We start from the raw sequence: 18972 nt of genomic DNA on the forward strand, positions 1-18972 counted from the left end.
TCTGTTCTGTGCTTACACTATTCGTTTTTATGTGTGTATTTTTATACTTACTTTTGCACTATTTCTTATATGTAAATTTTTCTTTCTAGTGTGTGTGTATGTCTGTGTGTACTCCTGCTGACAACACTGTGAGATAAATAATAATAAATAATCTTATCTTATCTGTTTGTTGTCATTGTGTGTAGAGGCTTTTATTTTGTAGAGCTCAGCAGAGGGTCGCTGTCATTGGTCAGCTGCCATTTAAAGATGGCGGAGTGCTTGGCTGCACGTTTGGCCGCTCAGGAGGAGCAGATCCGGCTCCTCACCAGGGAAATATCCAGTCTTCGGGATGGAATAACCCGAGGTCTGGACGCCACCGATGTTACGGTGGTGTCCCCGGAGCTGGAGAGCCTGCGGACGGAGAACGAGAAGCTCCGGTACCGGCTGCTGCACCTCCGGCGGGGTCTGCAGGCGGAGCTGCAGCTGGAGCAGGGCGGGAGGCAGCAGGGAGCCAAGTGTGGCAAAGCTCCGGAGAGAAACAACAGCAAACCGCAGCAGATAAACAACGGAAATGATAATAGGGTAAACATGAAGACGGGAACAGTGAATGTTACCCAGTTTAATGAGTTCTGTTTGTAATATGAGCTGAGAGTGAGCATTAGCGCTTTACTGTTGTGAGTAGCGGGCCTGCGTCCAGTGAAGCTACATGACATCTCCAGAAATAGCAGCTTCACTCACTGTCAGCTGTCTGAACATTGACCACGGTCGTAATGTGATAAGAGCCCATTGTAACTCTAAAGAAACCCACTCCTGTCTGTTTCACAGGCGGACACCCCCAGTACAAAAGCAGCTGACAAGAACAAGAAGGAGAAGAAGCAGGATAAAGGCCAAGCAGCTGGAGGAGTGAAAGAGGTGGACATCAAAGTGATCCTGTTCATCTTAAGCTGTTCAGTTCCTGTGACTTGACACCCTCAGAATCAGCTGAGTTGTTTGTACTATAGTTTAAGAATATTTAATGAAGCCATTCAAAATGTTACCATCATTCAATGAACATTTTCGTAGAGATGGGTTGAAATGCCCGGCTTTTAACTCACTCTACTTGTTCCACCATTGCTGAACCCTCATTACTATGTAAGTAAGGGAGATTGCCACATGAAATTTACAGGAATGACACAATTGAACTTTGTCGAGATGAGACGAAATCTGCTTAGAAGATGAGCCTGCTATTGAAAAATACGTAAAAATGAAACCTTTCGTCCGCTAGAATTTGTTTTGACCAACCATCTATCCCACACAGTGATAAAAACCTTGAAAGCTCACCCAAAATGCACTTTTTAAGGCTTTCTCCAGTAAATAATGAGAAAACAGACAACACATCCAGGGTTGTTTCAAGATTTTGTCATAAACATTACACTGCTAATATAATTATGATATCTCTTGTGATGTTGATGCTAAAAGTTACTTATAGGGAAAAGAAAGGGTGCCGGACTAAAGCAAGATTTTGGCTTGTATCTTGACACCTGGAGTGGATATAAAATTGATTTAATAGCGGCTTTTAACAGCTCAAAATGTGATTTTCAGCCCTGAAAATTTGATCTGGTTGGCTTCCGTATGTTATAAGGGCTCAAAAATGATGGAAAAAGTAACATGAATGGAAAGACATTTCAACTTACCCCTATGTACATTGACATACTATCAAAAATATTAATAGTATAAATTAAATTTTGCATGATTTCAGTAAATATACTAAAGTTATTGAAAAGAAAAAAATCATCTGATTCTGAGGCGGTCAGATGGGAACTTTTTTCAGATTTGGTTGATTTTTTAAAATTTTTTTATAGGGAATGACCCAATTTCTTTCACCAAACTTGAAACAAGAAATGATGTTGTTGTTTAACTCCTTGACATTGATTGCAGTGTTTTGCTTTTATTATTATTTCTGCTGTAGCTGAAGGCCATGCCTGGATACGTTGGAGAGCGCCTCAGCCTCTACGAGCAGCTGAAGAGAGAGAGCGATGCCCTGCTGGCAAAGAAGGCTGCAGATAACAAACCCATCACTGTGGAGCTGCCAGATGGGCAAAAGGTGGCGGGCAAGGCTTGGGTCACCACACCGTATCAGCTGGCTTGTGATATCAGGTCAGGACTTACACAAGTGGCTTAATATAAACACATGGTCAGCCTGAAATTTGCATTGTCAATTATTGGCAGCCCATGTGAGCAGTATTATTAATTATTTACTTGTTAGACACCAAATTGTCTGTTTTTGTGTAACTTTTCTCAATACTGTTGTTAATCCTGGTTTTTATGTAAATTTTTAGTAATCTCTCATACATAGTTGGACACAGCATTTCTGAGGTCGCTGTTCTGTGCTTGCTCCTTCAGCCAGGGTCTGGCTGACAATGCTGTGATTTCTCGTGTGAACGGGGAACTCTGGGACCTGGACAGACCTCTGGAGCGGGACTGCTCTCTTCAGATCTTACGTTTTGACGATGAGGACGCTCAGGCTGTGAGTACATAGAACTTCTGTTAATATTTTAACACATTGCTCTTGAAAGTGTGCAGAGTTTGAGGAAAGAAGAAACCAAAGAAATGTATTGCAACACTTGTGATCTGCTAATCTATTTCTGATGTCGCAAATCCACCAAAATTGCATTTTATTTCTAATTTCTTCAGTGTGGTGCAGTCCTACCTTAGGTATAAAATTGGTCTTAGCTACTGCATTCAAACAACATACTTCCTTAACCTAGACTGGACTACTTTCTTTAAAGAATTAATTATATACATGTTTATCTTGTTTCTAGGTGTACTGGCACTCCAGTGCTCACATCCTGGGGGAAGCAATGGAGCGCTTTTATGGAGGTTGTTTGTGTTATGGGCCCCCGATAGAGAACGGCTTCTACTATGACATGTTTCTGGATGGACAGAAGTAAGAAGCGATTTTTAATTAGTTTGTTGTTAATTGTTCTGCTTTGTTTGGCTAAAAATGGCTTACAGCAAAAGTTCCAGACATCTACAGAGATATCACGACAGCACCGACCTTGAGTTGCTTTAATGGCCTGAATATGTTTACTCTTCCCAGGGGAGTATCCAGCACTGAGTTTGGGGACCTGGAGGCTTTGTGTAAGACTGTGGTGAAGGAAAAACAGCCCTTTGAGAGGCTTGAAATCAGCAAGCAGACGCTGCTGAAGATGTTCAAGGTGAGAGAAAGAATGCACAGATATTCACTGTCAGCCTTGGACCCTCTGCACATATTATGAACAGATTGTGGCATTGTTGGTGTCCAATTCTTGATATATTCCCATTTGAAGTATGTCCTATAAGCCTGCTACAGTTTTTCAAACTTTTTCAGTGATGAGAAAAGTATTCTCCAACCTGCTGATATTGTCTGTTATATTGACACTGGCCTAATCTTATCTCCACTGTTTATATGAATTCATTTAAGGTGAAATCTTTCATCAAGACATTAAAACCTACTAACCCAAAGTGTCTGTACCTTCCAGTACAACAAATTCAAATGCCGCATTCTGAATGAGAAAGTCACCACCCCCACCACTACAGTCTACAGGTAAGTTGGTTACATGTATGTAAATGTGTTATTGTGTATTCTTTTAAGTGACCTTTTACATTGTATTGCGAACTGTTGTAACTCGTGAATCTTTGATAGATGTGGCCCTTTGATTGACTTGTGCCGAGGTCCCCATGTCAGACACACAGGCAAGATCAAAGCCATGAAGATTTACAAGGTACATACATGGAAAATGCACACTGTCCAATAAGATTTCTGTTTCATCACTGTCCCAAACCACCACTTCTTAAATGTATCCATAATACTAATATCGTCTATACAGGGAGTCTTGTGCCAGCTTGTATGAAAGCTGTTTTTCTGCTCTGTCATCAGAACTCTTCCACTTACTGGGAGGGCCGCTCCGACATGGAGACTCTACAGAGGATCTATGGGATTTCGTTTCCAGACTCAAAGATGCTGAAGGAGTGGGAACGTTTTCAGGAGGAGGCCAAGAACAGAGACCATCGCAAGATTGGCAAAGTGAGTCAGTGTAGGCTGTCATGTTTCAGCCCGCCCAGCTGGTTGAGGCCTAAAACTGGAGACTGAAACCCAGTTCAAAGACAAGTTTAATTTGTAATTGGATAATGTGATGGTTGACACATCTCCTTTGAGGTTTCTGTAGAGGCTTTTCCTCCTGAGAGTCTGTCAGTGATTTTGTACTTGTGGTTGAAATGAGCCCGGACCAAGACCAGGACGAGTATTAACTGCAAACATAGATACAACAGACAAAACCATAGAAACAAAATAATTTTTATTCCAGAGGCTGAATAGGAGATGCTTAGTAATGTTTAGAACTTAATTACTAAACAAATAAATAAGTCTCTGATCATTTTGCAACGGCAACCAGTAATCACAACCCAGCTTGACGTTAAAGCTGTTCTGCACCATAGTTGCCACGATCTACCAGCTGAGGGTGCTGTGTTGCTTCTTATTGGCACATTCAGGACATCTGTGAGTCATCTGAGCACCCCAGCTGGTTTCCCAGCCTGGGAGATGCAGACGGCAGCACCTCAGTCAGCACTCACCGCCACCCAGTTTCATAATAAACTTCAGAGTCAAGATAATGTTGTCAAAGTGAGGTGACGACTGTGGCATGTTGTGTTAAAGATGGCGCTCTGTGGCGTTTTCCCAAGTCGGTCCTTTTTCATTCATTGAATGCAATTTGAAAACCTCTCGTTGCAGACCAGTTCTGTGACGCAGTCGTTCTGAATCAAAAAGATGAAATGTGTGTGTGTGCAAAAAAGATATCCAGGTGTCAAATCTTGAAACCATCACTTAGTTTTATGGGAACTTTCAATTTAGATTCATAATAATACGAATAACTTAACATGTGTAGCACAGTTCATACAACAGGTGCAACTCAAAGTGTTTTCCATCAATAAAATTATGAGAATAAAATTATAATACACAAATAGTTGTGAAAAAACGCAAGACAAAAAAATTAAAAATCCATAAAAGGAATAATTAGGTCTGATCCCAGTAAAGTCTAAAACTACATAAACGCTACATTAACGCAAGACTAACAATAAAAAATGCTGAGTAAAATACATCTCTAGTTATGTTTAATTACTCTGATGCGAATGTAATGGCTCATTATTCAAATCAATGTATTAAGTTGTCTTTTGTTAGAATATTATACTGGGTTTAATAGTGGTTACCTTAATTAACGAGATCTGTCCTCAGTCCTTTTAGAAAAGTTGGTCCTGCTCTCCAGCTGTGATGGTACACCAAACCTCTCTGCCTTTTTTTGTTGTCTTTTTTTCTTTTTTGGGTCATGCAGTCAGTCGCTGATGGATTATCTGGTGTGTGATGATTGGATAACTCCTGTGGTGTGTGAAGAAGTTCTTGCTGGCTGTACCTGCAGATAACAAGGATATGTCAAGGACTATGTGAAGTCATTAAAAAGTGGTCTTTGTGTGTTTCACAGGATCAGGAGCTGTTCTTCTTCCATGATCTCAGCCCAGGCAGTTGTTTCTTTATGCCGCGTGGAGCCCACATCTACAACACCCTCACAGAGTTCATCAGGGTAGGAGTGATGGCAGAATGCCTTTCACTGACTTCTTTTTATTTACAGTCTATCTCACAATGTTTTAAATCTGTTTAAGACGGAAATTTGAGTTGGTCATAAGTGAGGCCTTCAGATAATGATCCTCTCCTGTTTTTTTTTTTTCTTCTTAAAGTTAAATCCTCACCTTTATCCTAACCTATCAGTATAATAATATTAATTTTGCATCAATATCATATAATTACAATTGCTAACAGTACAGCTCTAGAGATGTGAAGGATGGGTTTTAAGGTCAGCCAATCATCATTGTGTATTTTTGGCTACTGTGTGTAATTAAATGTCTCCCCTCCACAGTATGCTTAATTATACCCCATTTGTTCATTATATTGTGACAGTGTTTTTTAGAATTGTTACCTAATTAAGCTTTGGTCTGTGATTTTGAAACCGTTTGATATAATGCAAATTATACTGTTTTGCTACTATTATAAAATATTTCTTTTGGGATCTCCATTAAGCTTTTTCTGTCAATGTCAGTGAATTGCAATTTATTTTAGAACAAAATCCATAAAGCAATTCACCGGCTTCCGTTTAACATTTAAAGTTTTAAAGAAAACGAGGGTTTCTCCAACACAACAAACACGTACAATCATTTTCAGTCTCAGCCCATGAGGCTCAGGCTGTGCTTAACATTTCTAGTGTACTGGCAGTGATTGCCAGCTCATTGATATGCAGACCACTAACCACTGACTTTTGCAATCACCAAGAAGCTCAAAGATAAGCTGTGAGTGAACAGTGAACTGAATAGTTTTGCTCAGCTCCATCAGTTTAAGTTCTCCCCAGAGATTGAGGAAGGGCTTGGCTCAGTCCTGACAGTCTTTTTTTTGACAGGAATTTGGAAGACAAAAAAAAGACTCTTTCATTTTGACAGTGAAAGCAGATTTCTACAAAGTAATGTTTATTAATTAAAAGTATAAAATAAGTATTTACTTATTTAGTGAAATGAAGGCCTCTGAGTGCGGTGAATGTGTCTCAAGTGATTGTAATATAAGGACACCTGTTTCTGGAAGGTCCAGTCACTGGTGGATCAGTACTCCTGGTTCTAACTAGGACACCAAGACACCTATGACACCTCTGAAGGAGTTACAAGCTTCAGCAGTTGAGATGGGAGAGACTGTGCAGACAAAAGCTGTCGCCTGTTCGTCACCAACCAAAGCTTTATGGGAGCGTGGCAAAGAGGAAGCTAATGTTGAATAAAATCTCCATTAGAGTTCATCAGAAGGCATGTCAGGAGGCTCTGAAGTCAGCTGGACGAAGGTTCTTTGGTCTGACCAAAATTTAGCTTCTTGGCCGTCAGACTAGATGCTATGTTTAGCGGATACTAAACACTACACATGATCACAAACATACCGTTCCCACCTTGAAGCACGGTGGTGGCAGCATCATAATGTGGGGATGCTTCTATACAGGAGGCCCTGGAAGACTTGTAAGGGTAGAGGTACATTGAATACAGTAAAGGACTGCGACTTGGGACAAGATTTCGTTTCCAGCAAGACAATAACCCGAAACATACAATCAAAGCTACACAGAAATGGTTTAAAGCCAACAACCATCTAATTGGACAGAGCTTGAGCAGTTTTGCAAAGAAGAATGGGACCAAAATTGCAGTGTTCAGATGTGCAAGGCTGATTGAGACGTTCAATCATCGTCAATGTAATTTGGCTTTTTTTTTGACAAGAATTTACAAAAATGATTCATGTCAAAGTGTGAACAGGTTTCTACAAAGTATTGACAATAAGCTAAAAATCAAAAATGCAAAATAAGTAACTGAATAAGTATTAGCCCCCTTCAAATCACAGAAATCACTTAAATTTTCTCTTGGCACATTTGGCAATTGGGTTGAATGATTGCTAGAACAACCAGAATATTGAAGTTTAAGTTGAAACTTTTCATTTCAGAGTAACTTGAACTCCTTAGCCAAGTCCAGTGACTCTACAGGAACTTGTCTCTGTGGTACATTTGCAAATACATGCTGACATCTTGAAGACTTTCACGGCACACACCCACAAACCAGACCAAGCCAAGACTACCACATTGCACAGAACGAGTGCAAGATCATTATCACTTCACTTAAGCCTGTTATTGCTGTGGGGGAAAAAGAAAAAAGCATACTATGCATTTCCTGCTATAACATAATGCATGAACATTCAAGACAGAACTTGCTATGCATCACATTTCTAGGTGCTGAATAGTGACTGCAGTAGCATGGTTTAGCAGTAATATATTCAAAAATCCTTCCAGTTACAGCGGCCTTCTCCTGCTGGCTGCTAACCAGCTCAACAGGCCGTTGAATGTGTTGCTGACTGGATAAATAAAACCCACAAGATGTGATTTTCTTTGCAGTAGCTTGAGGTTTCATGCCAGAAGTCACGATGAGGTCAGCTCTGTACGGCACCTGTGCAGTCCAACTGCTGTGTTTAGCTTATGTGGTTTTGTTGTTTTTGTAGGATGAGTACTGGAGAAGAGGCTTTCAGGAAGTAGCCTCCCCCAACATCTACAACAGCAAACTGTGGGAGACATCTGGCCACTGGCAGCACTACAGTGAAAACATGTTCTCCTTTCCTGTTGAAGACGACATCTTTGCTCTGAAGCCAATGAACTGCCCTGGGCACTGGTAAATTTAGAGCTGTCAAAGAGGAAATATTGTGTATCCCAATTGTTGTATATCAAACTTCACACACAGTATTGTATGCATGTCGCAGTCATTGGATTTTCTGCTCCCTGTATGTCCTGTAGTCTAATGTTCGGCCACAGGCCTCGCTCATGGCGGGAGCTTCCTCTGAGGCTGGCAGATTTCGGGGTCCTCCACAGGAATGAGCTGTCAGGAACCCTAACCGGGCTGACCAGAGTGCGCCGCTTCCAGCAGGATGACGCTCACATTTTCTGCACGATGGACCAGGTGAAAAACATCAGCGGTTTCTCACATTTTTGTGGGATGATGATTTTTGCTTTCAAATCTTTTCATGTGAAAAATGTTTCTGTAAAAACAAGTACCTGCTTATTATGAGTCATTTCCTAAATTCTGAGTCATTTGTTTTCCTTTACAGATCGAATCAGAAATGAAGGGCTGTCTGGACTTCCTCCGCTGTGTTTACGATGTGTTTGGATTCTCCTTCCAGCTGCACCTCTCCACTCGTCCGGAGAAGTATCTGGGGGACATTTCTGTGTGGAACCAGGCTGAGAAGGTGAACTGTGTCATAGTTACAGTTTGACATGTGAAAGTGAACTCTGGTTGCTCTCTGAATTTTCTGATTTTGTATTGTGAGTGCAAGACGCTGCAGGGCCTTTGACACACCGTAGATTTCAGCAGATAAATGCTCATGTTGACACTGATGGATGTGGATGAAAGAACTGGTTCTCTGTCATGTGATCATACTGTAGTATCAGATCAGTGAGTCACTGTGAAGTCCTTTGGATTTCTGTGGGTGGTGTGTGGTCAGTAAAACAAAACTACTCATTTGTTTGACCTGATTTTTCTGTTACGTTTGTCTAGTTAGAAGTTGCATAAGAACACTTGAAATGCACATAAAAAAATAAAATTGCATTAAGCAGTGCAGAGGACGGCTGGAAAAACCTCTTCTATACTTGATTATGCACTTCACCAAGACTTGGTCTGCTTCACAGTAATTGCCTTTCACTTTTCAGATTCAAATTACATGTTAACCCGTGCCTCATGTTTGACAGCAACTGGAAAACAGCCTGAATGAGTTCGGGGAGCCATGGAAACTCAACCCTGGAGACGGTGCTTTTTATGGACCCAAGGTTAGAACATTTTTTGATTTTTCTTTTTTCTCCTAACAACCGTATGATCAGCATGAGTCTTTGAGATATGGAAATGATTGTAATTAACTGTTTGCCATTGCAGATTGACATTAAGATTAAAGATGCAATTGGACGTTACCACCAGTGTGCAACCATTCAGCTGGACTTCCAGCTGCCTATTCGCTTCAATCTGACCTTTGTGGGGTGAGTCAACTAATCAAAACATTGGCACAGTGCTGAGTCTGTATGCTTTACCGCACCAAGGATTATATGTTAAGCCCCTGCTGGATAAGATGTCTCAGCTTGCACACTGTGCTCTATGGAGTCGTGTTGTTTAAGAGGTGAAGAGTTGTATGCAAATTTGAACTCAATGAGCAGGTGGTGGTTATTGTCTCATCAGAACGTTCAATTAATAAACCCAGCATGGGAAAACAATCTATACGTCAATAAACAGCAGGCTGTACATCAGCCATAGTATTTCCAGATTGTGCATTAGTTCAGTTGGCCCGGTGTTGTCAATAGAAAAGGGAGGACTGACAAAGGTTGATAGTGATTAAGGGGCAAACAAATACATTTTGGGCTACTTGATAGATACAGGTACTGGAATGAATGTAGTGTTAATAGTAAAACATTTTTACTGTATTTTTAATTAAAGCACTTTTGTATGAAACTGTGTTATACAAATATGATTTTAATTGAAGTGAAAGTTGTCAAAAAGCTTTGCTTACTTGCAGCTACAGCAAGATGTCATTTCCCTTTTCCTTTTTTTTCCCCCTGCTGTGATGACAGAAAAGATGGGGATGACAAAGGCCGACCAGTCATCATCCATCGTGCCATCTTGGGCTCAGTGGAAAGGATGATTGCCATTCTCACAGAGAACTATGCCGGGAAATGGTGAGGAGCTTTCTGGCTGCTCTATCATTTGATAGTGTCAGTTCAAATCACAAATTACTCACAATGTATGATGCTGAATATGGCCCACTGTTTTGACCTGTCTTATGTGTGATACATCAGATGGTCTTTGTCATTATTCTGGTTGTTTTTGTGCTAATATCCGGTTTTAGGATGGTTGTGAATGACATGCCAATTTGTTTGAATGCCAAACAATCGACTGTAGTAACATCTCTCCACTTTCTGGCATTTTAACATCTCCCCCCTTCTGTGTAAATAAGTTTTTTTTTTTGTTGGGGAGAAACACAGACATTAATGTTTATATCTTCATGCAACTATATGAAGATGATTATTGCCTGTCTGTCCTCCAACAGGCCTCTGTGGCTCTCTCCACGCCAGGTGATGTTAGTGCCTGTCAACCCCTCCTGTGAGGATTACGCCAAGAGGGTATACCTTACACATCTTGATCACATTTTAATACAATCATGTGAAACTTTTCAAGTCTACGAAGATTGCGAAACAATATTATACTATGAATTGCTATCTTTCAGGTGTGTAAACAGTTTACGGAAGCTGGATTTATAGCAGATGCCGACCTGGACTCCAGCTGTCTTCTGAACAAGAAAATCCGAAATGCTCAGCTGGCCCAGTATAACTTCATTCTTGGTGAGAAAATGTACCAGCCTAAGTTAAATCACATTTACGTGCCAAAGTTTTAAACACTAAAATGAAACTGAGAATGCTTTCAAAAATGATACCCTCTCGTACAGTATCAGGTTTTCTTGGTACTCTTGCAAACAGTTTTCAAGCTACTTGGCAGGCAGTTTGTTCCAAGCATCTTGGAGAACTTGCCACAGCTCTTCTGTGGATTTAGGAGGTCTCAGTAGCTTCTGTCTCTTCATGTAATCTTTAACTTACTCCATGATGTTGACATCGGGGCTCTGTGGAGGCCACACCATCTGCTGCAGGACTTCTTGTTCTTCTTGGCAGGAAAGATAGTTCTTTGTAAGTCTTGCCGTTTGTTTGAGCTTTTTCTCATGTTGAGGCACAAATTTGGACAATTTGCATAATGAATAAGAACATCAAATGTGCCTGACACTTTTGTGCACCGCTGTACATTTAAAAGGTTAATCCCATGATAATTGAGTCTATTTTAAAAACCACTTGCTGGAAGGTAAAGTGTAAAATGTTTGTCGTAAAGTGGCTGAAACTGGTTAAACTGGTGTGGTTCATTTCACTGCACTGCTGTCAGTAGATCCACCACGAGAATGCTGGCGAGTCAGATAAACCCTAACTGTTTCATATAAGGCAAATGGATCTTGAAGGTGGCTCACCAACCACAATTGTTGAATTCAGTGGCACGGAGTGGGTACTATGTTAGGGTAGCTGTGTGTGTGTGTGTGTGTTGTTTCTTGGCTGAAGTCAAGCTGTTGTCTTCTTGTGTCTTGGCAGTGGTCGGAGAGAAGGAGAAGATGACTAACAGCGTCAATGTGCGCACGAGGGACAACAAAATCCACGGAGAACTGTCGGTGTCCGAGGTGATGGCACGCCTGACCCTGCTCAAACAGTCCCGCTGTCGAAACGCAGAGGAGGACTTCTGAGAAGACAGAGAACAAAGCCGAGTCTCGCATTTCAATACCTCAGTCTTAGGAGTACAGTCTGATGAGCAGTAAGGGGACAAATGATGGCACGTATAATGAGGGTAATGGGAAAGTGCTGTCAGAGTAACAGATGAACTGATATTTCGTAAGGTAATGTAATGAATGGAGCTAGCTAAGAACTGTGAAATGCCCAGGTGATCATTTGTGAAGGGCAGAAACAATGTTGTATGTGGATCAAATGGGCATAATGTCAGGGTGATCTATCTGAAGCTACTTGGTAATTGAAGGAAACGCGGTGATCATTGTTATAGTGAAAGTTGAATGTGAGCCAGACAAAGGTCTGCCTCAGTGGGAAATCTTGGAAATAAAAGAAATCTGCCAAATGTGAAAGTGCCAGTCTTTTTTTTTTTATACTTTCACAACAGAGCAAGTCAAAGCTTGTTTTTGTTTTTTTTGTAGCTGAGATGTCATGATAAATTGTAATTGTGACATGCAGCATTCCAGGAGTTTTTCTGCCTCATTAGTTTAGTCACTTCTAAGCAAAAGCATGATGTTGAGCAATTTTCAGTGATGTGTGCAGGTTAAAAGTTGACATGACAGACATTCCAGCTCATTTTATAACTATTGAGCAATATACAGCACATGCTCAATGAACATGTAATGGCAGATCAGATCAGGAATATATTTCACAGCCTGACATTAAGGAATATCTCCTTAGTGTCAGGCTGCGAAATGTATTCCTCCCATGGCTGCTTTCTACATGAATCCTCTGGTACCAGCAGGAGGACTGCATCGGTGCCATCTACAGAATAGTGTACAAAAAGAAACTGTTGATATAAGACTTAAATTGCTTCACAAGTGTTCAATCATATTTATACAGTATATGTTTTCAGGATATAATGTATGGTTGGTGTGATAAGCTAAAGGCCGCATAGTCACGTTGCCTACTTGGATGTATTTGTTGGGAAAATGGAAACTAATAACCTTTTATTAGTACAAAAAAAACGTTTCCGTCTCATCTCTCCCTTGAGTTGAAGTCCCACTACCTTATGAAAAGATTCAGGGTCATATGCGTTCACGACCACTTTTCCTTTCCCGTCCTCCAAAAGGCTCGGGAACGCTGGTTTTTCCCACATGCCTTGAATGCAGCGTCATTTTGCAGCAACAATGGCTACTAACTGTCAGATATGGAGACCGGACAGAGGACGCTGCTTTAAAAGCTACGGGATTATTGTCGTATTGTTCCTGGACCTAGTCTTACAGTGTGTCAACGGTATGTTTGCAGGGACTGTTATAGTATAGCCTATGTGGAAGGCCAACTTACACTAAGGTTATTTTTCGCTGTCGGCTAACGTTAGCTTTGTCCCACTGAGTTAGCATTGCATGTCTAGCTAACAAGCTAACTCAAACGTTAACATATCTAGTTAGCAATGAAAACATGGCATGCAGTGAGGAACGCTGATTGAACAATTGCTTTTAAGACACGCCAAGCATCCTCGGGTAGTTGTGTGGTAATTAATTTTCAGTAGCCTATATGACAACTAACAGTTAAGTGTTTGTGCTAATGTAGAGGAAGTGTTGTTAGCTAGCTGACGCCTCAGTGGAGCAGCTCGCTAAAGTTATTTAAAAGCTGGAGCTTAGATTTGTCATTTAAATAAAGCCCTGTGTTTTTAATTACTGCCACCTGTACTAGACTTCTAATTTATGTCCATTGATAAAATATTGACTTTCTCGTATCACGTGAATTGAGTAAACGTAAACATTGTTGGTTAAAAGTATTTTCACAGAGCACAATATGTGATTTATTTAAATCTGGTCACGACAGAAGGCTGACTCGGACTCAGGTTGTGTATTATCTTCGTTGTCTGTTTGCTTGTCAGGGTACCTGAGTTCTCCTCATGTTGGCCAGGAGCCTCCCTACACCAGAGATGCCCAACATGGACCTGTCATCACCAGCCCGGTGGTCCCTGCCGCAGCCTCAGGTAAACCCTGCAGTCAGAAGTCAGCACTGATCATACAAAGATAACATGTGACTATTGATTGCTTTTGTCATTAAATAATGTGATTATCGTTATTCATTTAATTGTTTGGGAAAAGAATTGGAAGAGGCATATTCGTTTGGAATTACAGTGCCCTAAAATCTAGTGTTGTATCCTTAAATGATGTGGACCAGATTCCAAAATGCCCAAAAGAAGTTGCAAGGCAAAGATTCAAGATTCGCTTTATTGTCTCACATTGTAGGAAATTTACATCAGACTGCCACCCATGCTGCATCTACAAAAAGCATTCCACATACGCAAACTCCTCATGCAAACTCCACACATTCTGCATGGAGTTTGCATGTTCTCCCTGTGCAGTGTGGGTTCTCTCCGGGTTCTCTGCCTTCCTCTCACAGTCCAAAAAACATGCTGAGGTTAATTGGTGATTCTAAATTGTCTGAAGGTGTGAATGTGAGTGTGCTTGGCTGTCTGTCTCTAAGTGTAGCCTTGTGATAGACTGGTGACCTGTCCAGGGTGTCCCCTGCCTTCACCCTAAGTCAGCTGGGATAGGCTCCAGCCCCCCCACGACTCTAGTGAGGATGAAGCAGTGTATAGATAATGGATGGAGAGATAATGGATGAATAATACATTTTTTGCTATCAAATATCTGTAATAAAATACAGGGAAAGCTTAAACCTGATTTGTCTGGATTATATCACACAAGCAAGATCAAAGAAACAATGGCTGTTTCAGAGAGGACTGATGAACTTTCAAGTACATTTTCTGTGTATATTTAACGATTTAACTCAAAATTAGTTTTTCCATTTTTATCATGTATATCATGAAAGAAAATCTTGCCATTGTGTTGTGTTGACTTTGTAGAGTTAATTATTTTTCAACAGAGAGGAACAGTTTGCTTTTGCTGTCCGGCGGGCACACATAATGGAGCAATCAGGAAGAAATGGCTTTGCTCAATGAGTCTTTGAAGGTCTCCCGTCTTTGAGGGCAGAGTGGTAGTCATTTACCTCCCACAGCTGTGTTGTCCCAGTTTGACGAGAGATTCAAAAGGATGCAATCATTAGCCTGTTGGCTTACCAATAATGATCCCACACATAAGGTTGTAAAATTAACTTACATCAAAGTTTTGTTATGTTACATTAACTCTGTAACTCTGTTGGATGTTTTGCAGTGTCTCCTGCAGATGAAGAGAGCTACACTTCCAAGTGTCCCAGTGGAGGTTTGTGTAATCGCCTGCCAGCTGATTGCATACAGTGCAGTTACCAGCACAACTGTACCTACGGCAAACCAGCTTCCTTCAACTGTAAACCCAAAAAAGGGGTTCACTGTATAGTAAGTAGCATTTCATCTTGTGATAAATCTGTGTCGTGTAAAGGCTGAGTGAGATTTGTACTTTATTATACAAAGTTTGTGGCTTGGTAAAACAGTTGTTAAAAGGATGATTGGGGCGTTAATTTCGGAATTACTGCATAGTGTTTTTTCTTTTCTCTTGTGTGTTTGCAGGGAGAGTCGGGGCAACAGCAAACCAACTTCTCGCTGTCCATCACCTGTCAGTTCTGCTGGCAGCTGGATCCATCCCAGTACCGCTGCTCAAACTCCACCAACTGTATGACAGTCTCCTGCCCACGCAAGCGCTACAACGCCACCTGTGACGTGTTAGACCATGTACATTGTTTAGGTATGATAAAGGTTCTGCTGTAAAGCCTGTTTAGTAGCCTTCTGTGGAATAACTAAGTCCAAGACACTCACAGTTGTCGAAGGGAGAAGCTCCTTGTAGCGATGCTATTTTTACATGAATGATATTACATGTTTGTTTTTGAGTCACACTGAAAGTAAACAGAAAGTAGTAACCTGGGACGCCATTTTGCCAACTGCATAAGGAATAAGGCTGGAAAAAAATACCCATTAAGTTTCCTATGTATGTACACACATGTACGGAAGAATATAGCAGTGACAGCATTTTCTTGTGGTGATACACATCTAAAAACAGCATGTATGCATAACCAGTAATACCACAGTGCAGAGTGATTACAGTCTTTACTGTTTTTAGTAGTCAGAAGATGTTTACATTTCAAGCATGGTAATGTCACACGCTTGGTCTGCCAGGTGTAAATCAGACAAATAATATCAATAATTAGATTTAATGTATTCAACCATGTCACATTTATCTTGGCAGCCAAATAGTCTGAAAGGAAACTTTTAAGTTAGCAGTATGGGGGTATTATTGTAGCAAAACTATTTGTAAATGTGTAGAAAGATTTGTAGAAGATTCATCGATGTGTAAAAAGATAGATGAAAAATCTAAGTATTTGGCTACAAGTGCTGGAAGTACGGCATAAGTACTGAGGTAAAGAATGAACGAGTCTGTGAGCCTGAGCTCAGGGCAAAGAAAACCCTGAAGCCTCAGATGTGAATCTCTTACGGCAGAATTGTAGCAAAAGTCAAGTGCAAAAAGACAGCCAATAGTGAGGCCCACTTGACTTGTAACTGGTGATTTGTCTGTATTTCCAGCACTTGTAGCCAAATCCTTAGACTTTTCATCTGTCTTTTAACACATCAATGAATCTTTTACAAATCTCACTACACATTTACAAATAGTGTTGCTACAGTAATACCCCCATATAGCAGATATGATAAAATATCTCGTGTTGAAGGATTTAGTTCACGTGCTCCCTGCTCTCCTCATGGACGTTGTTACAGAATGTGGGAACCCAAATGAAAACAAACAACATGATATTTCACAAAAAATCTCATTAATTATGGTTTTCTTTTGTTCTACATAGTTCCTAAATTTGTCAATGGAAATGCTTTTTCAGTCATGCTAATTAGTTTTATTTTTCAGTTTTGTTTATTTGTTTAGGAAATGTATATCACAATCACTGTACGATGTCCACACTGTGTTCTTTTTTCTTCCTTGTAGGTAAAAGACGTTTTCAAAAACGTTTATTCTGTAACTGGACTGGTGGATACAAATGGTCAACCGCATTAGCCCTCAGGTAAACTTGTAACTGGTATCACCACAGTCACTAGAGGATTGAAACACTCTAACAGGATGTGCGCTCTGATATCATGCCTTACTCTTTCCTGCTCTTTCTTTCTGTAGCATTACACTTGGAGGTTTTGGGGCAGATCGGTTTTATCTGGGCCAGTGGAGAGAGGGTCTGGGCAAACTCTTCAGCTTTGGAGGCCTGGGCATTTGGACTTTAATAGATGTTCTTCTGATAGGGATTGGTTATGTGGGACCTGCTGACGGTTCTCTCTACATCTGAAGCAAAGCTCTGGAGACATGGCTGGTTTGTGCCCTCTTCTGCTTCTCACCGCTTCACTCAGATTGAAGATTTGAGATACTGTGTTCTTAGCACGTTTGCCTGCCCAAACTCGCTGCGCAACACGTCTGCATCCCATCTGCTAACAGGCAGGAAGTGTTTTCCTCATCACACCAACGATGACTCTACCCACACAACCATCAGATCAATCCTAATCATTGTGCGTCTGTCTCCTGCTGAGATTCTGCAGATGGAGCTGTGCAGGTGGATGACGAGCCGATAATTATGTCTGTCTAGTTGGTTTGACTAAACTGGTGGTTAGGCGCTGTTGTGCTGATAGATACCTTTGGTATCCTGTGGAGCAGTGCTTTCACAAACATCATGTCACCTTGGAGCTGCATATTGCTCCTCCCTTATTACAAGGTAACTGCATCAATGAGGGTCAAATAGTAACCATGGCTACAGAGCTTTTTATAGTGCCACCACACGCAAAAGACAAATTGGAAGGTAACATTTATGTCCTGAAAGCATGAATATGGAGAATGGAATGTGTTAAGGTGTTTTTATTTCCAACAGGTCATTGTTTATGTGGATAATTCCAACGGTTATTTTGCATGTACTTTATTTTTTTTTCCTACATTGAGTCAGCAGTGCAGCCCACAACTGTAATAGCATCGCCCTCTGGGCAAACTAAATGATGCCATGGCCTTCTGAAGCGCATATCAAATGTTAGAAAGTGAAAGTTCATTTTTAAAGTTCATATGTTGCATAAATAAATAAGAGTTACTGTAGTCTCAAACAGCAACTGGTATAGCTGTCATCGCTTACTGCTGCATGATTTTTGGGAAATGCGCAGAAAACAGTCTCTAACAGTGTATGTCTGTTCATGATAAATACTGAAACTCTTCAAATGTGTTGCACTAGAAACCTGCAGCTACTTGTGGTTTCCCTTGCTGGAGATGCTGGAGATATCCTCTCCATTCAACTGGTAATCTTCCTCAGTATCACTGTACTGACACTGTAAGATGTTCGCTCGAGACAGCACAATTTCTGTAAATATGTTTTCTTGGTATTTTTTTTGTTTGTGTTTTTTCTCAGTTGAGACACTGTAAATGATTTTTTTTTAAAATAGTGAAATATATATATGTTCATCTAATTGTACTCAACACTGCTAACAAATTGTCAGTGAATACACAAAAACATGTCTAAATGTTTTTATTTATTGATGGTCTATTGTTGACTTTAATGTAGGCACACTGACCTGGTGTATAATATGGTCAGGGTTTATAGTCACACGAGGGGGTTTTAAAAGAAAAGGCAAACAGTGTAGCACTAACATAGCTGAGATATATTTTTTAACATCCATATCAGCAACAATGAAATGACCAATGTGGCCTTTCTTTTGTTCATTTCAACACACATCCTGGACCAAAACTATATGTGCTCTTTTAGATGCTCCATTGACACCTTACAGAGACGGTCTTCTTCCACTGTGTCATATCAATATCCAGAATCTGACCAGGACAGATACTTAATTTCTAAAGAAAATGAGACGGGCATTCTACTTGAATGCTGTTCTCTCTGCAGCCTGTGATTGGAATTCGGAGCTCTATTATTAGCTGAGGTCATTTTCACAGATGTCTGTGCTTTTTCTCACATTAAACACTGCGAGTGGTGCCAGAAGCTGATGTTACCCACAGACGTGTGACAGAAGGAGGAGGTCAGGAGGGCAACATAGTAGCCGAGGAGCACTCCATTCCTAATCTAATGCTGTTGAAGGGCCCAAGGCACTGATTTGCAAAGACGGCAGTCAACATCTTTATCAAGTTGTGACAGTTACTTCGACTCT

General features: G+C 40.7%; 2 protein-coding genes across 3 annotated transcripts; both read left to right on the forward strand.

Moving 5' to 3' along the window:
• Positions 1–246: 246 nt before the first annotated feature.
• On the forward strand, positions 247–12250 carry tars3 (threonyl-tRNA synthetase 3). 2 transcript variants are annotated; one of them, XM_008277649.1, is made up of 19 exons: positions 247–561; positions 805–891; positions 1928–2115; positions 2362–2485; positions 2781–2905; positions 3059–3176; positions 3480–3544; positions 3644–3722; positions 3878–4024; positions 5472–5570; positions 8054–8220; positions 8343–8505; positions 8654–8791; positions 9291–9368; positions 9472–9572; positions 10158–10262; positions 10634–10706; positions 10811–10925; positions 11712–12250. In XM_008277649.1, exons 1-19 carry the CDS (start codon positions 247–249, stop codon positions 11858–11860), a joined length of 2436 nt encoding a protein of 811 aa, XP_008275871.1. In that variant the 3' UTR covers positions 11861–12250. The 2 variants fall into 2 exon arrangements, with proteins under 2 accessions (XP_008275871.1, XP_008275872.1); XM_008277650.1 differs by lacking the exons at positions 247–561; positions 805–891 and adding an exon at positions 1066–1110.
• A 768-nt stretch (positions 12251–13018) lies between these two features.
• On the forward strand, positions 13019–18333 carry tm2d3 (TM2 domain containing 3). The gene is made up of 6 exons (XM_008277651.1): positions 13019–13133; positions 13741–13842; positions 15029–15189; positions 15361–15535; positions 16778–16853; positions 16961–18333. The coding sequence occupies exons 1-6, from the start codon at positions 13028–13030 to the stop codon at positions 17124–17126; spliced, it is 786 nt and encodes a 261-aa protein (XP_008275873.1). The 5' UTR covers positions 13019–13027; the 3' UTR covers positions 17127–18333.
• Positions 18334–18972: the final 639 nt, after the last annotated feature.

This window comes from Stegastes partitus, unplaced genomic scaffold (genome assembly GCF_000690725.1).
Source record: "Stegastes partitus isolate 25-593 unplaced genomic scaffold, Stegastes_partitus-1.0.2 Scaffold104, whole genome shotgun sequence".
Lineage (NCBI taxonomy): Eukaryota > Metazoa > Chordata > Actinopteri > Pomacentridae > Stegastes > Stegastes partitus.